This window comes from Mytilus edulis, chromosome 5 (genome assembly GCF_963676685.1).
Source record: "Mytilus edulis chromosome 5, xbMytEdul2.2, whole genome shotgun sequence".
Taxonomy (NCBI): domain Eukaryota; kingdom Metazoa; phylum Mollusca; class Bivalvia; order Mytilida; family Mytilidae; genus Mytilus; species Mytilus edulis.
Genome location: NC_092348.1, coordinates 44,584,466 through 44,609,797, shown reverse-complemented (window position 1 = coordinate 44,609,797; position 25,332 = coordinate 44,584,466). Strand labels below are relative to the sequence as shown.

Below are 25,332 nucleotides of genomic sequence, written 5' to 3'. Positions count from 1 at the left end.
AATTTATACATTTAGTTTGAAGAGCATTTTTGGAAAATCTTATAAAACCCTTGTTTTTTTTTAAGTTTTTGATAGAAAATGATGCGAATGATAGATGCATGAAAAATCCAGATCGAATCATTTCCTGTCATATTTTCAATAGATCATATCTCAGAACCATGGTCACGGACCTATAACATGTATAATTTGTTTCTGTTTTTTTAATTCTGTTATTTATATATGTTACAGGCATTTTCTAAATTTAGGCATTTTGTAAAATGCCTGAAAACTTTAGGCAATTTGTAAAATGCCTGCAGGATTCAGTCATTATACATACTGACTAATTTTTCTAGGCATTTTACAAAATGCCTGAAAAAATTGATAGGCATTTTACAAAATGCCTGAAATCATTATATAGAAGGAAATTAAAAAAAAATGACAATTGAAAGCGCTGAAAACCAGAATCAGTTTTATTTATGATAATTGGTCCGAGACCACCATTGTCGTCCCTTGATTTTCGTTGTTCACAAATATAGTCCCTAGTGTTGACAGTGGGTTACTTGCCATTAATTTTTATACCCCTTCCAAATTTATTTCTCCATGTTCACTGCCTCAAATTGCAAGAAGGGGGTTGAAATTACACTGTAAAAAAATTTGGGTCCAGAATTTTAAAGGAAAGTAGTGATTTGGTCCAGCTGAAAAAGGTTGAAAATGAGCACTTCGGAAGCTGTCAAAAGATTTCAAGACGCCCTAAACATAAAATTGGCCATATTTTGAGTTAGAGGCGATGAAGTTTTCTATAAATTTGATATAATTTGTCCCAAAAGTAGTACAACACACTGTAAAAGTTTCTTTGAGAAAGCGCAGGTGGGATTTTTTTTATTTTCATTTATGTTCTAAAAGAAATGCACTACGAATTAATTGTGTTCTCGGACCAATTACTGAATTAAAAACAAGAGTTTAAATAATCAACAATACTTTTACTGGGTTATTTCAAATTCACATGCAGAGAACTCAACATTTTTTTTTATAATTTCTCAAAGTGTTTGAAAGACAGAACTGTTACACAATATTTGTCCTAATTTTTTGCAAATACAGTGTTTGGGGTAAAAATCTAGTTTTAGCACTTTTAAAGAAATCGGGATCATTACACATTTAGCTCTTTCATTACCTTTCCTTATAAAACGCTTAACGTTCAACAAATATCGTTTCCAGTCTTGCCGTGCATTTATTCATGAACCGTTAAACCAAAGATTTAAAAAATTTTGTATGCTGTTACTGACAACAAAATGGAGGTCAAGTTCAATAATGACGATTTTAACTTTTACCGTTCAGGAGTTATGGTTCATGAAAGATTGTAAAATGGTGTTTTTAGTCATGCCGTTGCATTTACTCATGAACCATTAAACCAAAGCATTTTAAATTTTAATATGTTGTTACTCATGACCATAAATTGAGGTTAAATTTAATATTGACGATTTTCACTTTCACCGTTTAGGAGTTATGGTTCTTGTGATATTGCAAAATGCCAAAACACAAACAAATGTTAATAAATTCGGTTTGCTGTCGCTCTGACAGCCTCTTGTTAGAGAATTAATTAATTCTACCGAACTATAAGTTATTTTCTTTGCAAGCATTTGTGTTTATGTCCACTTTTGTCACATGCATCTCAGGGATATCCTTTTTCTACAAATTGCCTGAAAGTGAACACGCAATTTGTTGAATTTTGATTAAAAATTTCAGTCATTTTACAAAATGACTAGGTATTTTTAGTCATTTTGTATAATGCCTGTTCAAGTTAGACATTCTATCAATTGCCTGAAATTTCAGTCATTTTACAAAATGCCTAAATTCAGAAAATGCCTGTAACATATACATTCAATTTATGACAATTTATAGGTCTTTTTAAGGGCATGTTATTTTGAAACAGAAGAGCAAACATCCGAAAATCTCAAATTGTTTATCATTGTGATTTGTTATACAGATGGTTTAATGGCGATGGAAAGGTGTCAGACATATTATAACGAATAGATGTTGTTAATTTTCGTGTCTGAAACTATAGTCAGTTCATATACCCTTTTCACCAACGCATTCTCATATGCTATATTCAAATCGGATATCATTAGTTACACAGTGTGCTAGTGACACAATACAACAGATACTGAGTCAGTTCATACCATAAAGGACGAGAGAGCAAGACGCTAGTGCCATATCTGGATTGTTTTGACCTTATATGTTATATACGGGGTCAGTAAATTCAATATCGGGTTAGAGCGATAGAGGTAAAAGTAAAATCACAAAAATAATAAACTCAGAGGAAAAGTGCCACATCTTGAGTTGGTTTTTTTTTTTAACCAAAAACGACATATACGGGGCCAGTTAATTCCAAATAGGGCAAGAAAGATAGAGGTAAGTGTCTCATCAGGAGTTTATGTTTTAAATAAAACGATATATACGGGGTAAGTAAATTCCATACAGGGCTAGAGCGAAAGAAGTTAGTGTCACATTTGGATTTCGTTTTACTTAACATGATATATAAGGGGTCATAATCAGTAATTTCCAAATACGGCTAGATCGATAGAGGTTAGTGTCACATTTGGAGTTGTGTTTTACCTAATCCAATATGTATGGGGTCAGTCATTAAATTCCATATGGGTGGAGAGCAAACGACAAAAGTACAACTGAAATTAATCTTTTCGACTATCTTTATATGTGAAATTTAGTTAAAAATGATGTATTTAAACTATGTTTGTTGTAAAAGGAATCAATATAAGTCACCAAAGCAATATGTTTAGTTTGTTAGATTATAGTGATCAAGTTTTCAATATTAAGAGCATACTTGCACTCGTGTTGCAAAGAACCTTGGTGTCATAGTTTTAATACAACATTAAATTTTATTTTTTGACAATGAGTAAGTCAGGGTCTTTAGTAAGTCTAGGATATGTTTTTCTTTTTCTTTGAAAAGCTAAAAACAAAGAAATGTGGTTTGAGTGTCAAAGTGACAAATGCAACTAGCACCAAATGAAGTGGATGTAAGAAGTTTTAGACAAACGTACGAACATCGAAAATGAGAATATACCGTATAGTCGACTATAAAAGATCCCGACATATAAATATAAAACAATTCTATTGAGAAAACTTATCGCAATTTTTATAACAAAACAATTTAAGAGATACAAGAAAGACAGACATGAACCATCAACATCCGCTAAACTACATGCTCCTGACTTGAGACAGGCACATACAGAATGTGGGATGGTTAACTTTGTTCCTGAGCGCTCAACCCTTATCTAACCATAGACAGTGTTGTAACAGCACAACATAAGAACAATAGTAAAAATCAGTTGAATAAGTCTCAACTCACTAGATCGATGCAAAGAAGAAGAAAAACCAAACAAAGACCAGACGTGGCAGTGTATATATATCCCTCATTTCCTAACAATAAACGAGACACAAAGGACAGATCTTAGAGGGTTGCAATATACGCTTATTTGTGCACAACATCGTGCTGTTAAAATGTTCCCACGTGATTGCTTTAAACCAATGATAATCGTATGAGTTTATAGGCGCTAAGAATATATGAAATCGATGAATATCCGGATTTATCATATCGGAATTGTATCATGCTTGTGTTCACAACATTGTACAGGTTCTTTTTACTGTTGTAGAATGTCCATCCTGGTCCCATATGCAATAATTTAAATTAAAAACCACACTATGTATCACTGTACCAACGCCCTTTTTAAAAACTCTATAAAGCAGGCACATAAAATTTTGTACGCGCAAAAAATTCTAAATCAATCATACTAAAAAATACATGTATGATCAGATTTTCTTCTTTTTTAAAAGTGCCAATTTGGGACTTCGAAGTTAGACTGTTTCGTAAAAATAGTTGTCAAGTCTATCATTTAAGATTTTATTAAAAAGTTAAGCAGTTGAACATATAATTTATATGCCTCAGTTATTTGATAGATCAGTTAGAGATCACTTAAAAAGGAATGAAGTGTATCCTTCAGGCCAGTATGCAGGATATACTCCTGTGCTAAGATTGATTGCTTAATTGATTGATTGTCGGCGTTTTAACGCCACTTTTAGGTGCCACATTTGAGCTATTTCATGGCAGTCAGTTTTTATAGTTGGAGAAAGCCGTCGAATACCACCGACCGTCGAAAGGAAAACTAACAATCCTAGTCAATTAAGATTGTAGTCGAGTGAACCCACACGAGCGGGGTTCGAACTCACAACCTCAGTGTGTTAACTCGCTCGTGATTACAATAGTAGAATTGTTTATACTACTTGACCTCGCCTGTGCTGAGACATATATTTAATAGTTTTCTATAACATGGAGCATAACTATCGACAATTTAGCAATTCTTTTATTATAAAATTCAAACCACAAGCTTTTATTAAATTATTATTTCTTCAACTGTGATATAGCTTTTACGTTTCTTAGGATTAATTATTGCAAGGCCGTACCTTGCCCTATAATGGTTTTCTTTTATAAATTCTTACAAGAATAGAGAGTTGTCTCATTGGCACTCATACCACATCTTTCTATATCTATCAAATCAGGTTTTATTGTGACATTTTGGTAGAAACACATTCAACGCATCTATATCCGATACTAATCGATAAATACATTTAAAGCATAGAATATTCTCTTTTATATTTAGAATGTATCAAACTGGCTTCATTTTTTCGTTCTGAAAATCATGACACATTATTTTTCGTTGTTTTCTATAACGAACACCGAAATTAATAACGTAAAAAAAAATAAGAAAAATAAACAGTACTTGTAAAATGCAGTAGTAATAACTAATTTACAAACTTTTTAGAAATGATGTCCAAATTGACCATCATCATCATAATGCAAAGATCAAAATTATAATGGAACAAAATCACCTCCAGATACTGTAGTTTTTTCATTTATCAAATTGATAAACAAAAAAATAACTACTGAGAAGAAAGGCCCATGCTTTGTATTTTACTAACAGGATAAGAATAACGAATAATATGTTTTAACAATAAAAAAAATTGTGTGGAATTTAACGGTGCTTTTTGTGGACTTTAGCGGAACTTGTTATTGTGGACTTTAACGGCATTTACTTGTGGAAGACTTTAACGGGGGTCATTTTGTGGACTTTAGCGGAAGGTTTAACTAAATTAGCGGAAATATGTTGTGGGCTTTAGCGGTGTTGTGGACTTTAGAGGAATTGTGGACTTAAACGGTGCCACACTGCTCCTTTGAAGTTCTTGAATGTATTCGATATGTTGTGAAGAAGATAAAATTTGAATACTGTTTTGAGCACGCGATATTGAATCGTAAGATGGTGCAACGGCACAGTATGATGAATTATGATTCTTGTCGCTCAGATCACGAAGCAACACAAAATCAAAATGCCAGTTTCTTATCAACCTTTGAATTGTACGCTATTCTCTTTCTGACGAACAAGGTCGAATATACATTTTGTTAACACCGAATAGTTGATTTCCTAGAAACCTGGTTATAACTCAAAAACGACATAAAATAAAACCTTGCCTTTCCACACAAGCTGATAATTATATTGACACATGATATAAACAATGTAGGTAGTGACATGCAATGCATAACTTATATAAACGAAGTTTATTTGAAACAAAACAGCAGTTCAATCTCATCGTTAGAAATGTATTTCGAGGTTGTCTTTCTTGTACTACTTGGAAGTACTTTTTCAGAAGAGTGCAGTCATCCATCGATTATAAGTAAGAAATCATTTAAATAATCACTGTTTCACACGAATAATCATTGCATCTACATACATTGTATATACCGGATGTTCTATCTGTTTTCTGTAATATGAAAACTAACTTTAAAGATTTAAGTTAATCATCAACCTCTTTGTTTTTCATTATATTTTTTTTAAATAAGTAAAATATCTTGATTTGTCTTGAAAGAACAATTTTTTGAAAAGTAAACTGAAAATTGTGCAATTCAGTATACTGTGTTCCTATCATGGTTTTAGAAATCCAATGTATTTTTTTTTTTAGAGCAAACGAAAACAGAAGTTGATTTTTTATCGAACAGGCTGAGCGCACTTCAAGGAAAACTTTCTTTCTGTAAAGGTAAGTATAGTTTTGACAATTAATGTAGATGGTCTAAACATTTATAGTTTTAAATACAACTTAGACTGTAAACGAATCATCGAGCTATAGCCCTTTTAAGCTTCGATCAATCAACCAATCCATCAATGTAAATTTCAACAAGAAGACACATTTTACAAAACTCATTTCCTTCATCATTAAGATCAACAACTATATTTTTTATAAAATTGCATGCACTATCTATATATGCCTAAAAAGGCAAATATATATCAACATAAGCCGGTAAAGTATCGAAACAAATATTACAAATAGTGTGTGTACTAGACTCATAAGCCGAAAGAAGGTTCACAGAAACACAAAGATTGAACGATGACTTCATATAACCTTGTCTGCCTATGTAGAACCAGAACGGGAGACGATTGATACACGTGCTTCTTGTATATTACGTGTTTTTAACGGATTGCTGCATCAATTTATATGAGTCTTGATTTCTATATAGTTATATAATAAACAATAGATAATCATTTCTATTTTCAGGGGAACCTCCTGTTTCTTCATATACTGCCTTTACAGCTACATTATCTACAAATGGCGCAGCATTGACATATGGTGGAATTGTGAAATACAGTCGAGTTCTTGCCAACATTGGAAATTGTTACGATTCCGCTTCGGGTGTGTTTACTGTTAAAACGTCCGGTGTTTAGTCTGTGTCTGCTTCTATGATGACTCCCCGTAATAAGTCTTCTCATCTTGCCTTGATGAAGAATGGACAGGATTTGGTATGGCTATACACAGCAGGTCCAAATGACATGGCATCGCAGACAGTAAACGTGGCACTGTCAAGAGGAGATAAGCTTTGGATTCAGGTGCAATCCGGGTCTCGTCTTCATGGAGTTCAATTTCATAATGTATTTGCTGCAGCTTTGATAAGACCGGGGTATTTTTAAAAACTATTTATTTGTATATAATTAATATTTTTTTAAAAAGATATAATAATATATTTTTGTTTTATTAGTAATTTCTATTTCAACGATTAAAAACTTAACACACGCATTGATGTGGTGTTTTTTTTTTATCAATGGTACATTTGTAGTTGGTTACTGAACATCCAGTGTCAAATGTTTTATGCATGTTCATATTGATGGCGTTTTATGTACCTTACAATTGACTACGGTTATCGTTTTCGTAAAACAAATATTTAATACTAGGGGTTTGCTCTTCATTCTTAATAAGACTCACGTTGATCAGTTATTAGTTGTCATGCCACCAATGATTTTCCACTATTAGTCTTTGTTAAATTTGCATTTTACAATTTTTTTTTAGGAATTTATCTTTTTAAATAAAGAACTACTTGGCATGAGTTATTTTTATCCTGTCCAGCACTATAGAACATATTTCATATAACATTTCATTGCATATAAAAAAAATTAACAATCACTGGTAGTTAACCAATCAAATGTGCCCCCTTATTTAACATATGTACAAGCTTTAATAACCACTAGAACACACCCGTATATCGCGGGTCCGTGACTGAATTAAAGTATATAACTATGCGCAAGACTTATTGTAGTATTAGCATTTTCATCTGATAAAGTCATGCAGATTATAAGATACACAGTTTTCTCTGCTTTCAAATCTTTCTGTTTGAACCCGTCGAACTGGAACTTATCAATTATTGATAATATTAATTATTTGGAAAACAAAAGGTCCTGGAATGGAGTATTTTTTAATCAACAGCATTGTCCTATATTAGTTATAAATATTGAATTCTTTGATTCGCTGTTTTACGTCATGCCCGCCAACAAATTGAAAACTGTACCTATACGCCTTATTTTAGTCCAGATTTTTAGTATTCGTATTGTTATCTTAGAAAGTCTAACTGATTAAAATACTACAATATGTAACAATTTGACAATTAAGTAGTGTCAACCCTGTGATTATTACCCGTGTAATACTATATAGCATATTAAACCTGAATACACCATTTGATGGTGCGCCTGTCAGATGCGGAACGTACAGATAAGGTAATCGGTAACAGGTGAATATACTATTGGTATCGGTATCGGACTCGACCCGGAATTTCTTAATTATTGGCAATATTAATAACGTGGAAAACAAAAGGGCCTGGAGTGGTGTAATTTTTAATCTACACCTTTGTACTATATAAGTTATATATAAAGTTGAATTTTTTGATTCGTCGTTTTTACGTGATGACGGCTGATAAATTGGACCTCGTAATTTTAGTATTATAGATATTTAACCTCAAGTTTTCAAAATAGTACATAGAAACCTAAAATAAAATACAAAATGGTGCTTTGAAATACCCAAGCTATTGGTTTTTGACCCAGAATTGTTTAACTGCAGTAACATATAGTATTAATTAATTAACTACAACTGTCAATGAAAAATGGACAGAATTTGGTATGGCTATACCCAGGAGGTCCATATGACATGTCATCACAGATGGTACACGAAGCACTGTCAGGAGAATATTTAGGGTTCAAGTGCGATCCGGGTCTTAACTTCATGGAGGTATATTTTTATTTAGTTTTATTGCAGCAGACAGCTTTTTAAAACAATTAATAGAGTGACTGACAATTGAATTCTAAATACGAATTAACTACTTCTAATAATTTCTATTTCAACGATTCAAAACTTTTGTTATGATTGGTTGAACTGAATTTGCTTAACGTCCAGTGGCAAATATATCACACATGTACAAGACGGAAGTGTTTTAGTACAAGTCATGTCTTATTCTTAAATCATCATTTTCGTAGAACAAATATTTATTTCGGTTTTATTTAGTTGACCGGGCCCAGAAAAGCCCCATGTGAGCCTATGCCATCACTTGGCGTCCGTCGTTATCGTCGTAATCTATTTAAAAAATATCTTCTCTTCTGAAACTACTGGGCCAAATACCTTCAAAATTTAACTTCATGTTCAGCAAACTAAGATCTACAAAAAGTTTAATATGACCAAACTTGACAATTGACCCATTAAGGAGTTGTTGCCCCTTAAGGAAACTTTAACACAAGTTGTTTATGTTTTTAAAAATCTTCTCAAATGAATGTTATATAAATTTTGTAATCTATTTCCTTGTACGTAAAGAAACATAGACAATATGAATATGGATAAAACGGAACATATGGGTACAAATTACAATACATTTATTTGCTTTTAAAAAAATATGATACAATGAACATGTAAATCGCATTTTTAAGCCACTCATTAATATATATATTGAAAAGACAAAAATGATCATGGATGAAAGATTAAAGCAAAAATATAAAAGGTGAGTGATTCAGGCTCTTGAGAGCCTCTTGTTTTTAATTCCTGTGTGTTTGTTTATTCAACATTGACTAGATGTACAAGCTTGGGGATGGCTGATACACAAAACATGTTTCACACCGCCGCATTTGAGCGCCTGTCAGGAACAGCTGGTCTTTGTTAGATTCGTGTTAGTCGTGTGTTTCTTTTATTTTTTAATGTCGTTCATTTAAATGTTTCGGAGCTCGGTTAAACGTCATTTTTTTGCTGAACATTCTGAACTAGTATACATTATTGCATAGGGACCAGTTGAAACTTACGGAGCCCCTTAAGTGTCAAAGATAAAATTTAGAATATTTGTGCGCGCGACTTTAAATCTTGTGCGCACAACTTTTAAACTTGTGCGCACAACTTCTAATCTTGTGCGCACAACTTTTCTAAACTTGTGCGCACAACTTTTTTAAACTTGTGCGCACAACTTTTTTAATCTTATGCGCACAACTATAATTTTTTTATGGTTTAATTGCACTAGACTTAGTTATATTTGAAGAAGCAATGTTTGGTTAGGTAAAACCGGATATAATGCATATCATTTTAGTACCGGCCTCCATGTGAGAATGAAGCTTTATTATGTGCTTTGGGAAACTTTGCAGAGATCGACAAAATAAACCTTGCAGATTTTCTTGATAGCCACTCTTGTAAAAAGTGGGAAAACCTGACAATTTCAACCTATTAATCATAAAGGAAATTCTACATTAAGAACTAGTTCACCAACCAAAGTAAATTGTTCGGACTTGGGAACCTTGATCAATCCAACGAAATAACAACAGCTTTACAAGACGTACCAACCGACTGTTAAGAACGTTTTGTGAAACCTTTTAGTCTTATCTTTCTTGAAAACCTTTCTTCTGCTGATAGAGATGCCATGCAGTACTTGAGAAAATACTTCAAAGAAATAGTCCAGGCCAAATTAAAATTGTTTTTATGCTTTTATACAGCGTCTGACTTAATGTTGAAAGACGTGGCAAATAATCCATTCAGTTTGTTTCACAAGATAGTCTGGGTCATGTGGCAAACTTTTGGAAGTAACTAAGAGCTACGAAAATAATCCCTCATTTAGAACAGAATTTAACCTTAAATATCAATGATATTTGGGTAATGGACATAATTTAATTACCAAATAGAAGTCTTGATAGGTACATGTTTGTTTGCATATCAAAACGTATTTTTTTTATTTTTTTTGTTCATGTTGATCATAGTTGACTCTTTTTATTCATAGCCTAGTTAACTTGTACCAGAAACACGTACAAAATGTAGAACTGTTAAATTCATTATGTGAAGAAAATCATTAAAAAAAACTACCTTCAACTTTTATATCTTGCACACATATTTCCCAAATATACTGATGAAATATTTCATTTATTATAGTATAAATGTGTAGGTCTGTCGTCAATAATTGTTTGGGTAATCAACAACAATGAATATGGTGTATAAATTCATGACACAAAGCCACGGAACAGCAGTTTTATTGCTGTTCTTCATCTCAAAGTCACAGTGATGCTTTCAACGGTCTCACCGCAATGCAAGTTCGAGACGGAATCTTTGCTGTATGTTTATAATTAGAAGTACAGGACTCGTGGAACAAAACGTGTGATGCTGAGAGGCAATGGAAGCGATGTAAATCTATTGGGAAAACTAAACTCCGTACTCGGTTTATTCAATCACGAAAAGATTTCGACAAATTAAATCGTAAAGCGAAACGACATTATCAGCTAGAACAACAAAATAAACTTCAAAAACTTGGCGAAAAAAATTCTTCTGAATTTCGGAAGTCTATCGGCAAATTAGGACTTGCTAAATGATCGCAAATCGAGACAGACGTTTCAAATTCGATCAGAAACAGGAGAAATTATAAGTGACATTGACTGTATTAGAAAAATGGAAAATAGACTATGAAAAGCTGTACAACAGTGCTGATATGATTGGTTCGTATGATGATTAATTTCTTAAGGACATTAAAAATAAACTTCAAAATAGGAATAATTTAGTCAATGACAATAATATTGATACAACTGAACTTAATAGAGCTATAGAAAGGGATGAGGTACGCGAGGCCATTTTTCGAGCTAAGCAAGGTAAATCCGCGGGAATTGATGAGATACCGATTGAGATTTTGCGAAATGACACGTGTATAGACTTGCTATATAAAATTATTCAGTTTTGTTTCATAGAAGGGCACGTTCCGAGTGAATGGTTAACGAGTATGATCTCTCCGATTCCGAAACCGAAAATGGATCCCCTTAATCCACTTGAATATCGTCCAATTTCGTTAATATCAGTGCCGTGCAAAATATATGCGGATATTTTGAATAAAAGATTGACAAATTGGTTAGAACAAAATGACATGTTAGCAGAAGAGCAAAATGGATTTAGACGTAACCGAAGTTGTTTGGATCATTTATATATACTAACAACAATCATTAAAAATAGAAAGTTACAAAGGAAAGATTCTTTCGTGTGCTTTGTGGATGCGAAGAAGGCTTTTGATAATGTTAATCGGGACATGTTGTGGTATAAGCTGATGAAAATTGGTATTAAAGGAACGTTTCTAAAAGCAATTCAGTCTCTTTACGATGCGACACAAAGTGCTGTAAAATTAGGAAACAACTTGACAGATATTTTTCCGGTTCAATACGGTGTAAAACAAGGCTGTAAAATGTCTCCTACTTTGTATTCTGTATACGTTAACGATCTTGCGGATGATATTCGCTCGCTTAATGCTGGTGTAGATATTGGTGACTTAAATGTGTCTATTCTTCTTTACGCTGACGATGTTGCGTTGATAGCTCCAAATGAGCAGAATTTACAAAGAATGTTGGACTGTTTAAACACCTGGTGTAGGAAATGGAGAATGACTCTAAATACAGAAAAAACGAAGGTTATTCATTTTCGTAATAAAAACATTGCTAGATCTGCCGTTGAATTTAAATGCGGAGATATATCAGTTAATTATATTTCATCCTACAGATATTTGGGACTACATTTAAATGAATTTTTAGATTATAAACATACAGTACGAGAAATTACTAAATCAGCAAGCAGAGCACTTTCAGCCTTATATGCTAAATTTATCTCGTGTGGTGGAATGAGTTATGATGTGTTTACGAAACTATATAGGTCTGTAGTTGAGCCTGTTCTATACTATGGTTCTGGAATATGGGGACATACACATTGGAGAGAGGTACAAGTTATACAGAACAAAGCATGTCGGTTATTCTTAGGAAGTGCTTCAAATGCGTCAAATATAGCCATTCAAGGTGATATGGGACTTAAAAGTACGAAATCAGCACAAATTTTGGAAACTTTTCGACTTTTTCTTAGAGTGAGCAAAACTTACTATACAAGACTTACATATAAGGTTCATGTGTGGAGTAAGGATTGTTCTAGGTCTTGGGATAACAACTGTATAAAGAAAGCACAAATTTTAGGTATTGAAAATGTTATTAATGATACTTTTTCCATCAAACATAAACTGCAAGAGATCAAATCTAAACTATGTGAAAAAGATAAAAATGAGTGGGTTGAAAAATTGTTTAATGACAGAAATCAATGTAAATTATGGTAATAAATTACGTATTTATAGAGAGTATAAACATGTTTTAGAATTAAGTTCTTATGTAAAATTGGTTCGTAACAGGCAGCATAGACGTGTTTTGTCAAATTTTAGAAGTGGCTGTTTACCACTGGCAGTTGAAACGGGTAGATACACCAAGCCAAACATTCCTTTAAATGAGCGTACTTGTATATATTGTACAGATAATTGTGTTGAGGATGAAAAACATTTTTATTAGGGTGCGATTTTTATGCAGATTTAAAATATGATTTAATGAAAAAATCTGGTGATATTTGTGATTCTTTTAACGATCTTGATTTACAGGACAAATTTATTTTTTTAATGTCAAATGATGCTATTCAACCATTTTTAGCTAAAACTTTATATCAAATGTTTTATCGAAGAAGGTATTGTGTATAGTAATATTTTAGTACATTAGTTTTAATTGTTTTATGACATATATTATATTTTAAAAGTGTCTCATAAGTCAGTAATTTGGCTGGGTACCAATATTTTAATTGTAATATTTAATTTTTAATTGCATATTATGTAACTATATGTATTCATTGTGTTTTATATTGGTATGTGACACTATAATAAATTATTCTGATTCTGATTCTGATATAATGATACGGCACTATGTTAGGGTTTTTGATTGCATGATTACATGATAACAAGGCTGATTATTTTATCATAATGTGTTATTTCTAATGAATAATTGTTTGCGTTATTTCATTGGTGTGATAATTTTATAACTGAAGGAAATAGTTTAATGACTACCAACGCACACCAATAAGTTATTACATGATTACAGGCACACACCCCTAAACAGAGACTCGATAAATCTACATCTGTGTAAAGTAGTTTGGGCGATAAGGATCAATTTTGGGGTCCTTTTATAACTGACTATGCGGTATGAGCTTTGCTCATTGTTGAAGGCCGTATGGTGACCTATAGTTGTTAGTTTCTGTGTCATTTGGTCTCTTGTAGAGAGTTGTCTCATTGGCAATCAAACCACATCTTCTTTTTTTATTGTTTATGTGCTGTTTAGTTTTGTGAGCTGAGAAGGGTACGTAGCTATATTCCGACAGTCATCAAGTCCGAGTTCCCCATTTGTCAAACAGTCTATTTTTCCGACACCTCCTTTAGTCGACAGTCCAAAAAATGACCAGAAAGACTGTTTTTGGCTCATTAACCCCTTCTTGTTCTTCCAGATATATTTTGACACGTAAACACATTGTGTCTATTTCATTTTCATCTTATTATATTATAATAAAATGAAAATGAAGGAGAAGGAATATGCAGAAATGTCAAAAAGACAACATGCATCCCCTAAGAAACTAGACATCTGGAGTTCACACTTGATCTCCGATAAGGTTGGAAGCCATTTACCATATGACGGGCCTTTGAATATCTCCAGCAAAATATACAAGTGGATAAATTGGCATACACAACAATTTATCTGCAAAAATGTCGAGCAACAACAACATATAAAGAGACAATCACCTGTCAATGACCACAAATTTCTGACTTGGGACGGACGCAAATTATTAAACAAAATGTGTGAAAATATTTTGCATTTGTTCAAAATTGAATCTTCTATCCTTATGATGTTTCATGCAAAATATGACTGCATTGCTACTGTTGGTTCATAGGAACAATACTTTATAACAAATTTCAAATTAAAGCTAATGTTAAACTATGGACCCCTAGGAACCCGGACCTTCATTAGTAATACAAACTTGTAACATCATGCTTTCTGATGAGTCAGACAATATGACTGCCTTACTTCTGCTGGTTCTTACGGTTTTTTTTTAAACTTTAAGTTAATCTCAAGTTCTTAGACCCCACAGACCTATTGACCACCACTTGAGGAGAAAAAAACACGATTCCCTGCTATATACCAAGGCTCATCCCTACCAAGTTTGGTCCGAATTGGCCCAGTGGTTTCAGAGGAAAAAATAAAAATGTGAATTGGCCGGGACGGGCGGACGACTTGCGCCTAGTTTGAACATATTTATTTATAGTGGATTGGGAAACAAATTATTACAACTTATATTAATCCCTTTTCTCTTTGCTGGTGCGTTTGCTGCCTTGTAGCGGCATTAGCCTGCACTTTTTCGAAATCTACATGGGTGTCTTTTACGTGCAAGATATATTGCTCTCTCTTAACACAGCCATTTATCGTTCTCTTCCGACGGACTATCATCGTTTCTCAAGACCATACTCGCAAATGGTGTCTAGGGAGAGCCCAAAATTCTGTCCCTGAAATTTTCTCCCCGAAACGGGGATCGAACCAGGAACTATTATGTTATTATTCCGATGCGCTACATGTAACCACTACACCATGGCTCTAACGACTGGCGTTTATTGATGACAATAGCTCTTATGGTCCTTCGGCTAACAGCTTAAATATTAGAATAAGCTACAATGCCAGAAAATGCAGTAATGTATATCCTTATGATTTTATTAATATTCCCAAAAGAATATACTTAAATATCAGGTCTATCCTTTTTTGATTAACTGGTAAATGCAAGAAAGTTTATAGATATAAATGACTGACATTTATGTGGACAGTTTAAAAAGTCGTACGTTATAGTTTACTAAAGTTGTGCGCACAAGATTAAAAGTTGTGCGCATAAGATTAAAAGTTGTGTGCACAAGATTTAAAGTTGTGCGCACAAGTTTCAAAAAATTATGCGCACAAGATTTAAAGTTGTGCGCACAAGTTTAAAAGTTGTGCACACAAGATTAAAAAAGTTGTGCGCACAAGATTTAAAGTTGTGCGCACAAGTTTAAAAGTTGTGCAAACAAGATTAAAAAAAGTTGTGAGCACAAGATTAAAAGCTGTGCGCACAAGTTTAAAAGTTGTGCGCACAAGTTAAAAAAAGTTGTGTGCACAGGATGAAAAGTTGTGCACACAAGATTTAAATTTGTGCGCACAAGTTTAAAAGTTGTGCGCACAAGTTTAAAAGTTGTGTTCACAAGATTAAAAAAGTTGTTCGCACAAGTTCAAAAAAGTTGTGTGCTCAAGTTTTAAAAAGTTGTGCCCACAAGATGAAAAGTTGTGTGCACAAGATTTAAAGTTGTGCGCACAAGTTTAAAAGTTGTGCATACAAGATTTAAAAAGTTGTGTGCACAAGATTTAAAGTTGTGTGCACAAGTTCAAAAAAGTTGTGCGCACAAGTTTTAAAAAGTTCTGCTCTTTGGTTGGGTCCTTGTCTCTTTGACACATTTCCCGTTTCAATTCTCAATTTATTATTAGATTTTCAGTTTTGATTCACCATATAAAGGCTACATGTTGATCATAAGTATACATCGGAAATGAAAGACATCTGTAAAAAAAAATTATGGTAATTTCATACTAGAACTAAACCGACATGTTTTAGAGAATAGAGAAATGTTTAAACGTACAAAGTAGAGAATAATAGGAACAATTAAGTAAAGAGAAAAAAATGCTAACAAATTTAAAAAATACAGAACTAAGTGCCCATCCCGCTAGACCCTCGCGGACTTTAAACTTCTTTGTGCAAACAATGTTTAAACATGTCAGTCAACCATGAATTTAACTAACAATTAGAAACATAACAGTAATGGAGAATCATTTAGTTGTTTTGCTACTGTCTGTATGTGTTTTTCTTGGTGCATTTTATGTAAATACTATAGAACAAAGAATAATCCATTGGCAAATAAAAGATGAGTTATACGGGAATGAAATAAAGAAAGTGAAAGAAGAATTAGAATCGACCAGAAAGGCATTTACAGAAATGAAAGTAGAATTGGAATCGACGACGAGAAATGCACTTAAACAAGCGGAAGTAGAATCAGGTTCGACGAGAGAGCAAATTAATATACTTCGTAAAGAAATGATAGAAAAAGATTATGCTCGCAGGGAAGAAATATTCCAAATTAGACCTGACGTAAATGCGTTACGTGAAGAATTAAACGAAAAAGGTATAATCAAAGAGCTGAATAGCTCTGAGGGGAAAGACGGCCCTTGTTTCTATTTCATTTTTTTTTTTTTTTTTTTTGGGGGGGGGGGCTTATCTTTTGATAGTCTTCATATAAAGAATGAAAAAAAAGAACAGCTAGAACATGTGGAAGGTTGACACTATTGGAATCAATTGTTGTGTAATGTAATTTCGTTTCTTTAGTTTAGGATTCAATTTAGACCAATGGAAGAGATCTGCCTGCATCTTCTAAATCTAAACAGTCAATTAAAGTTGATAGTTAATTATCTAAAATTCAACTAGTTGAATTCTGTCATTTAACAACAACTACAATTATTTTTGAAATCTTCATAGTGTACGACTGAACTGCAGGCTAGGGCCATTTTCCACTTTTTGTGACAGTACTCTTAAGATTTTTAATTTTTTTCTTAAGAAAGTTAGGACTGAAAAATCTATTCAGTTTTAAATTTCCATTGATAAAGTTCCCAGTTACTCTCTCATCACAGGGATACAGGTACTAATAAAAATAACAATATGATTGATGTAAATTGTGTGAAGCTTGTTTTCAAATCCTACATTTTGAAATATTTGTAAAATTTCATGAATAAATAGGTTTAAACTACAAAATGCAACATTTGTAATTTTTTTTGTTACTATTACAATGATTATGTTGGTACACAAAATTTAGTTTTAATGGAAGACTAATTATCATATACTAAATGTCACATTTTAAGTGTTTATTTTAGTGGATGATTAGCTCATAAATTGAGGTGCTCCTGAATTGGAGGAAGATTCTCAAAACAGAGTTTTACAGAAAAAAAAATGGAAAAGATCGTTCCTCTCCCCAATCTAATGTAGCCCCTCGGACTTTTGGTTACTTTGAAAGTTGTTGACCTACAAATTAAAGTATTGCATGTTGATGTTTAAATCATCTACAGCAACCATCATGATTATGTTTAAATTTAACAAATACTATTTTTTAATAAGTGCACAATCTTTGAGACTGATTTAAATAACCAGTGAAGGATATCCCTGCTTATGCGTAGTGTAGCATTCCAACAATGACGTCACTATAAAATATAATGTAGGTTGGATATATTTAGAATATCTCGTCATACTGATTTTTCCGGATTGTAAAAGGAACGTAAATACTGTAAAGGAGAGCTCAATATACGATAATTTCGAGAGAAACAGAAGGGAAATGTGTAAAAAAGTGTTTAAAGTCAATTTATTCATTTGTGTCTCCCCATCTCATCATTCTCAGTAAGATTTGTTTAGGGGTTTTCCACACTATAAAAACAAAATGAATGATGTGAGGGAATGTCACTCTGGTCAACCCCATTGGGGATTGACGGCTTGAAGCCGTCTTCCCCAAAAACAAATTATAATGAATAGTATACCCTAGTGGTATATAATTTAAATCATGCCTTTAGAATACAAACCTAACATAATTAGTGGGAACCTATTTTGGTTCAACGTACGTACGTTTTTATATGTCAAGGTGTAATAAGTTAATTTTAAAAATATGTGTACGTCACATCTGGTTTTATATGAAAAAGTATTCCTTTGATTTAAACAGTTGCAGGAACTTAACAATGTCAAATTAACCCTGCATTTTATTGCAGAAAACAATTTCTGAGTCATGAAAATATATATTGACTGTTTTTGAAGCTCCATTCCTTTTATATTTCAATTGGTGGTGTATAAAATATTTTGGAAACGTAAGGTGATACCGCTACTAAGGCTATTGAACTTGAAAAAGGGAGGAATATTAATTCCTGTGATGAGTATTACCTTATATTTAGTGAAATGCTATGTGAATGTTCAGCTATAGTACTGGACACGATATAACTTTACTCGTGTCAAGAATTGCTTTTATTATTTAATACACAGATAAATCCTGAACAATGTTTTGAAAAATAATAATTTAACAAAGACTAAATGAAGAAGAAAAAATGGTGGTATTATTCCTATTTTGGAAAGCTGCACATGCATCTTTGTCCTTGTATGTTACATCAAATATATGTTTCCAATAATAAATTTAAGGAGGTTAAGTGCTGTAAGAATTTATGGACAACAAATAATGTCATTTATTCTTAAAGGAAGATAAAATGTTCCACCAACCTAGGGAAAAAGACTTTTGATTTATATCCTTGATTACTCTATAACACCGATGATATTTCTTTATTTCCACCAATGGCTTGCTGCCTTTTCCTGAACAAGTCAGAGCTGCTGATTAATTTTAAATATGATTTACAATTCTACTGTAGTTATAACAAATGATAAAACATCAATCTAAGTTATAAGAAAGTTAATGCTAAACTTAACAGCAGTTTTTATGCCCCACCTACGATAGTAGAGGGGCATTATGTTTTCTGGTCTGTGCGTCCGTTCGTCCGTCCGTCCGTCCGTCCGTCTGTTCGTCCGTCTGTCCCGCTTCAGGTTAAAGTTTTTGGTCAAGGTAGTTTTTGATGAAGTTGAAGTCCAATCAACTTGAAACTTAGTATACATGTTCCCTTTGATAAGATCATTCTAATTTTAATGCCAAATTAGAGAATTTATTCCAATTTCACGGTCCACTAAACATAGAAAATGATAGTGCGAGTGGGGCATCCGTGTACTGTGGACACATTCTTGTTGTCATATATTTTATAGCAAAAAACAAGATCTGTTAATGTAATAGCTTTTTTTCAATATTTACATATTGAAATAAATATTTTCTTACTCGTAATTTTCTATTTAAGTAGGAGAATGATCATATTGAGTGGTAGTTTTGTTTTTGGGGAAAGACGGCTTGAAGCCGTCAATCCCCTATGGGGTTGGCCAGAGTGACAAGCCCTCACATCAATCGTTTTGTTTTGATAGTTTGGAACCCCCCCCCCCCCCCAAAAAAAAAATCTTACTGAGATTGATGAGAAGGAGACACAAAAATGAATAGATTGAATTTAAACACTTTTTCACTCATTTCTCTTCTGTTTCTTGAGAAATTGTCGTATTTTGAGCTCTCCCTTACACTATACGTTTCTTTTACAATCCGGAAAAATCTATATTTCGAAATATTCTAAATATATCTAACCTATTATATTGTAATTACGTCAGTGTTGGAATGCCACACTATACGTAGAAGCAGGGATTATCCTTTACTGATTATTAAAATCATTCTGAGAATTCATGCACTAACTTAAAATCGGTATTTGTTTACAATAAACATAATTATGTTTGCTGTAGATGATTCAAACATCAACATGATGCAATGATTTAATTTCTAGGTCAACTTGCAATTTATATAATTACTGGGGATACATGAGATTGGGGAGTGAAACGTCAGTTTTCATTCTTTCTGCATAAGTCTGTTTTGAGAATCTTCCTCCAATATAGGAGCACCTCAATTGATGAGTAATTATCCATACAGAAAAGTAAAAGTATCTGAACACTTGTTGTACATAGGAATTAGTAACTGACCTTGCGTGTTTACTTAATGTAATACCGGCTTCACACATCAACGTATAGCTCAGACGTACGTCGGCCGTGGTAAGAAAAAAATCATGCACGCTACCAATACGCTAGTAATTATGGATGAATTCAACCTGTCAATCATATCCTGTATCGTATGCACAACGAACTTAAAGCGTGTTTTGGGCGATCTAGAAGCGTACCTAAGCGTTTATCGGGCGTTCAGGTGACGTATGTTGGTGTATGTCTGGCGTTTGTCTAACGTAGATTGAATGTACGCTACGAAGGAAAAATGTCTATTGAACGTATTTGAGACGTGTCCTGGTCGTATCGGGAACGATAATCCGTGCTTTCTGAGTGTCTGGGACGTTATGGGTGTTTATTTTAGTTAAAGTCAAACGATTTTGAAGCGTATACAACGTGCCCTTAATGTGTCTCAAACTTATCTGTAGCGTTTTTCAACGCCCTTGTAGCTTGTATATTATGTGCGTGCATGACACATGCTTGAGTTGAATGAACATTTTTATGCTCCATTAAAATTTCCGGGAGTAAAAGCGTTCACCAAGCGTATATATATATACCTTTGCATTTCAACGTTCTGCAAACTTATGCAACGCACGTTTAACGCTTGCAGCAATGCTTAGCGTTCCTCTGGCGAGCAACTAAGTTACGCATACGATGATACGTAATTTATAATTTTCTGTTTTGACTGATTGTTTTACATTGTGATTTCGGAGCCTTTTATAGCCGACTGTGCGGTATGTGCTTTGCTCATTGTTGAAGGCCGTACGGTGACCCATAGTTTGTTATTTCTGTGTTATTTTGGTTTCTTGTAGATAGTTGTCTCACTGACATCATACCACATCTCCTTTTTTATATTTGTTATCTTATCGCCGACCATATTAAGTCTGCTAAAATTGCATGCATGATTAATTTTAAGGTTATCAGTCGTAATTAAAGTGGCACATGTAATTCGTTGTTTCATTGCTTGAAGTATTATTTCTTACATCTGCATGGTCAAATATATTTTTTAAAATATATTTTAGATTTAGATTTCAGTGCTAGTTTTTTTTTCTTCTTCATATTGAATATCTACTTATCAGTCGCATTTTAATGACGAAAAGGATCCAGAGGTTATGTGACCATGCCTCCTTGTTTTAATAAAAAGTATAATGATGCAATATTTAAACAAAGAAATAACGTTAATTTGCAATTATATATTTCTTTGTATGTAGAAACTAACGTAAATTTGCAATTTACATGAAAATAAAAACGGATATATGCTTTCATAATTAATTTTAATGTTAATTTCAATAAACTATATTTTTTGAAAAATCCTCGTTTTTTACACCAGTATTCGAGGCACGTATTTTAGATTATGTATTCATGTCCTTGGTCTATCCTAGACATAAAATTTCAAGAAAGTGCAAAAAGACTTCCTTTTAATTTCAGTATAAAAAATAGCCTGCTCTGTACATCATGTACATATTCCCTAGACTCATTATGTTAAATGAAAATTTTATGGAAGTAATACTTCTTATATAGATTTTAGTTAACAAATCTCGGTTTGAATATAAATCGTATTGCTTACATGAAATCTTATCTCATATATAAACACAGCTGGTTTCAACGTTTGACTCTAATTAAAATAATTACGCATATATTGAAAGTAAATATTAGCAGCTTGTAATTGCGTGCCAGGAAGTATTCAAATGATAATTAAATAAATTATGCATCCTATGTAACATATCTCTATAGCAACTTTAAGATGCTAATGCTTATTCAACAGGTCAATTAATAAGTTACTGCGCATGTATATGCAAGGTGGCCATGGAAAGAACAGATGTATTCCGTATAACATCCGGTGTTCCGAAAGACTACGGACATCGTCCAATATATACTGCGTAAACGCAATTAAAAATGTTTCACTTTGTAGTTTAAACCTATTTATTCATGAAATTTACTAATATATCAAAATGTGAGATCTGGAAACAAGCTTATATCGACAATCATATTGGTTTTTATAAGTACATGTATCCCTGTGATGAGAGTTGTAACTGGAACTTTATCAATGGAAATTTAAAACTGAATAGATTTTTCAGTCCTCACTTTCTTGAGAAAAATAAATAAAAATCTTGTCACTAAATAGAGAATAACCCTAGCCTGCTGTTCAGTGGTACACAATTAAAATGTTGTTAAATGATAGAATTCAGTTGGTTTGAGATAATTAACTTTTAACTTTAATCAAATGTTTTGATTGAGAAGGTGCAGATCTCTTCCATTGGTCAAAATTGACTCCATGATGAATTCTTAACTAAGGAAAGGAAATCTCATCAAAAACAATTAATTGCACTATTGTCAACCTTTCTACATGTTATAGCTGTTCTTTTGTTCATTCTTTGTATGTAGACTATCAAAAAGATACCCCCCCCCCCCCCAAAAAAAAAAAGAAACAAACAATTGCCGTCTTTCTCCTCAGAGCTCTTCAGCTCTTTGATTATTTCAAATTATTTCTATTGTTACTGATTATTTACTAAAACGTTTTTCTGTGGATCCATAATTGATAGCGTCCTTGCTGAAATGGGACAAACATTGAGAAGATCTAGTTTACAATGTTACAGGGGAGGTAAATTTTGTCACTATATTTCTCACTGCTTGGTGCAAAATATCCCACTGTATTGTAATATGGGTCACGAATTGCTATCATTTTACCTGTTGTGGACAAAAAGCAAATATGGTAGCCATTCCACATTTAAAAGATGAAAAAGTATAAAGCAATTCTGACCACTTAAAATTTTCGATAACCTACTCTTGTCTCTTGAATGCTATTACTTTCTGCTTCTCCATTTCCAGTGGCGGATCTAGGGGGTTCCTGGGGTTGGAACCCCCCTTTTTTTGGACGATCAATGCATTTGAATTGGGACATGTAGTTGGAACACCACACCCCGATCCCCTTTTGTCCTGGGTTAGGAACCCCATCCCCTTTTTTAAAAGGCTGGATCCGCACCTGATTTGCGATGACAGTGTTCAATACGATACCTTCAATGAAATCAATATCTTGTACGATTGTTTTCATCCTTAACCGCAATTGCTGAGCGTAATGACACACGTAATTATTGCAGTAGGTAATGTTGGAAATATTTGCAAACATATCTTCATATAACAAATAATAGCAGAAGTTTTGACTTTATATTTTAAAATGATTCAACTTTACTGTTTTGTATGACTTAATGATTAGCGAACCGGATGTGCAATCATATTATTAACTTCTTTATTTTGAGGACTGACAATTTCAAATAAAAAAATTCTGTTTTATATGTTTTTTTCTTTTAAATTTTCAGATACGCGAATATCTGAGCATAGTACTATCATTTATTTCCGTTTTGAAATTACATGTGCTATAAAACGCTGTCAAAGACAATTTTGATACATCGTTTCTTAAACATTTTGCATCAATTTATTCTCGAATAATATATAAGCTTTGTTGCAAAAATAATATAACATTCATATTCTCCCGTGACACCATCACATGAACGTGCATTGCCGAAAAATATAACATACATTACCTGAAACAGGGAGAAAATCAAGGCTCGCAGAGTTTGTTTAATTTCGTAATCCCCAATTGTTGTTTACTTTTTTCTTGTAAGTATTGATATTTCTTACTAGGTAAATGTAGGTTGAATACTGAAATTTATGACAAACGCGATGATTTTAATTTTCCTATAGTCAACTTTCCATTTCTGTGTAGCAACATCCTAGCGGCACCAGCATATTTAGTATATATGTCTCAATTGATACTTTACTCTAGATCTAGCTCAAAGTACGTTGATTTTGTTGAACGAGGAATACTGCTTTCTCAAAAGTATCTAAAACAGGTCTATGAGTGAATCAAATTAAGGTCATCACTCAAGAAATTTTACGGTCGCCATCGTGAGCTGATTGGCCATTATGACAAAATTGTGTCACAAATCATATCTGAGATTCTTGCTCGGTCATAATAACCTTCCATCATTACCGAAATGAACAAAGAAATAACACGACGGGTGCGATTTACGGTGCAAGAAATGCTTACCCTTCCGGAGCACCTGATTTCACTCCCGGTTTTTAGCGGAGATCGTGGTGTTTCTTATTTATTATTTGTAACTGTTGATGTAAATGTGTTTTAGTTTTGTGAGTCTTTGTTTACTCCTTGGTTTTGATTGTTATTGTCTTCTTAATCCTAAAGAGAACACCGAAATGAATGATGATGTTTAAGTAATTTCATACAACATTTTACTCTATATAGAAGCAGAATGGGAGATAATGTATACACGTGTTACATGTATGTGTATATAATATGTGTTTGGCTCACTGATTGCTGTGTAAAATTCTTACAGATAATGACACATTTTTACTGTATACATACAATTATATGTGTGTACATGCTTATGCATATTTGCATGTTATACAAAATATTTTTAATTCTATTTTCAGGGGAACGTCCCATTTTTTCATATACTGCCTTTACAGCTGCAATATCTACAGATGGTGGAACATTGTCACCTAGAGGAATTGTCAAATACAGACAAGTTCTTGCTAATATTGGAAATTGTTACGATTCCTCTACGGGTGTGTTTACTGTTAAAACGTCCGGTGTTTACTCTGTATCTGCTTCTATGATGACTCCTCCTGATAAGCCAGCTCATCTTAACCTAATGAAAAACGGACAGGTATTGGTATGGCTATATACAGGAGGTTCATATGACATGGCCTCGCAGTTAATAAACGTTGCACTGTCAGGAGGAGATGAGCTTTGGATTCAACAGCATTCTGGGTCTCAACTTTATGCAGGTCAATTTTATAATCTGTTTACTGCAGCTATGATAAAGCCGGGAAACTTTTGATAAATATTGAATAAACAATAAATATTAACTATATGTTTGTTCTCTTAATTATTGTTAAATGTATGACTCTTTAGTGTGAAAGTTAATATACAACAACAAAGGGGTA

General features: G+C 33.0%; 2 protein-coding genes across 2 annotated transcripts in view; one reads left to right on the top strand and one right to left on the bottom strand.

Annotated features, from left to right (window-relative positions):
- LOC139523758 (uncharacterized) overlaps positions 1–25,332 on the bottom strand; it is a 312,433-nt gene that overhangs the window by 73,236 nt on the left and 213,865 nt on the right. The gene's annotated exons all lie outside the window — the stretch shown is intronic.
- On the top strand, positions 16,485–25,226 carry LOC139525107 (uncharacterized). The gene is made up of 2 exons (XM_071320292.1): positions 16,485–16,894; positions 24,817–25,226. Exons 1-2 carry the CDS (start codon positions 16,534–16,536, stop codon positions 25,224–25,226), a joined length of 771 nt encoding a protein of 256 aa, XP_071176393.1. The 5' UTR covers positions 16,485–16,533.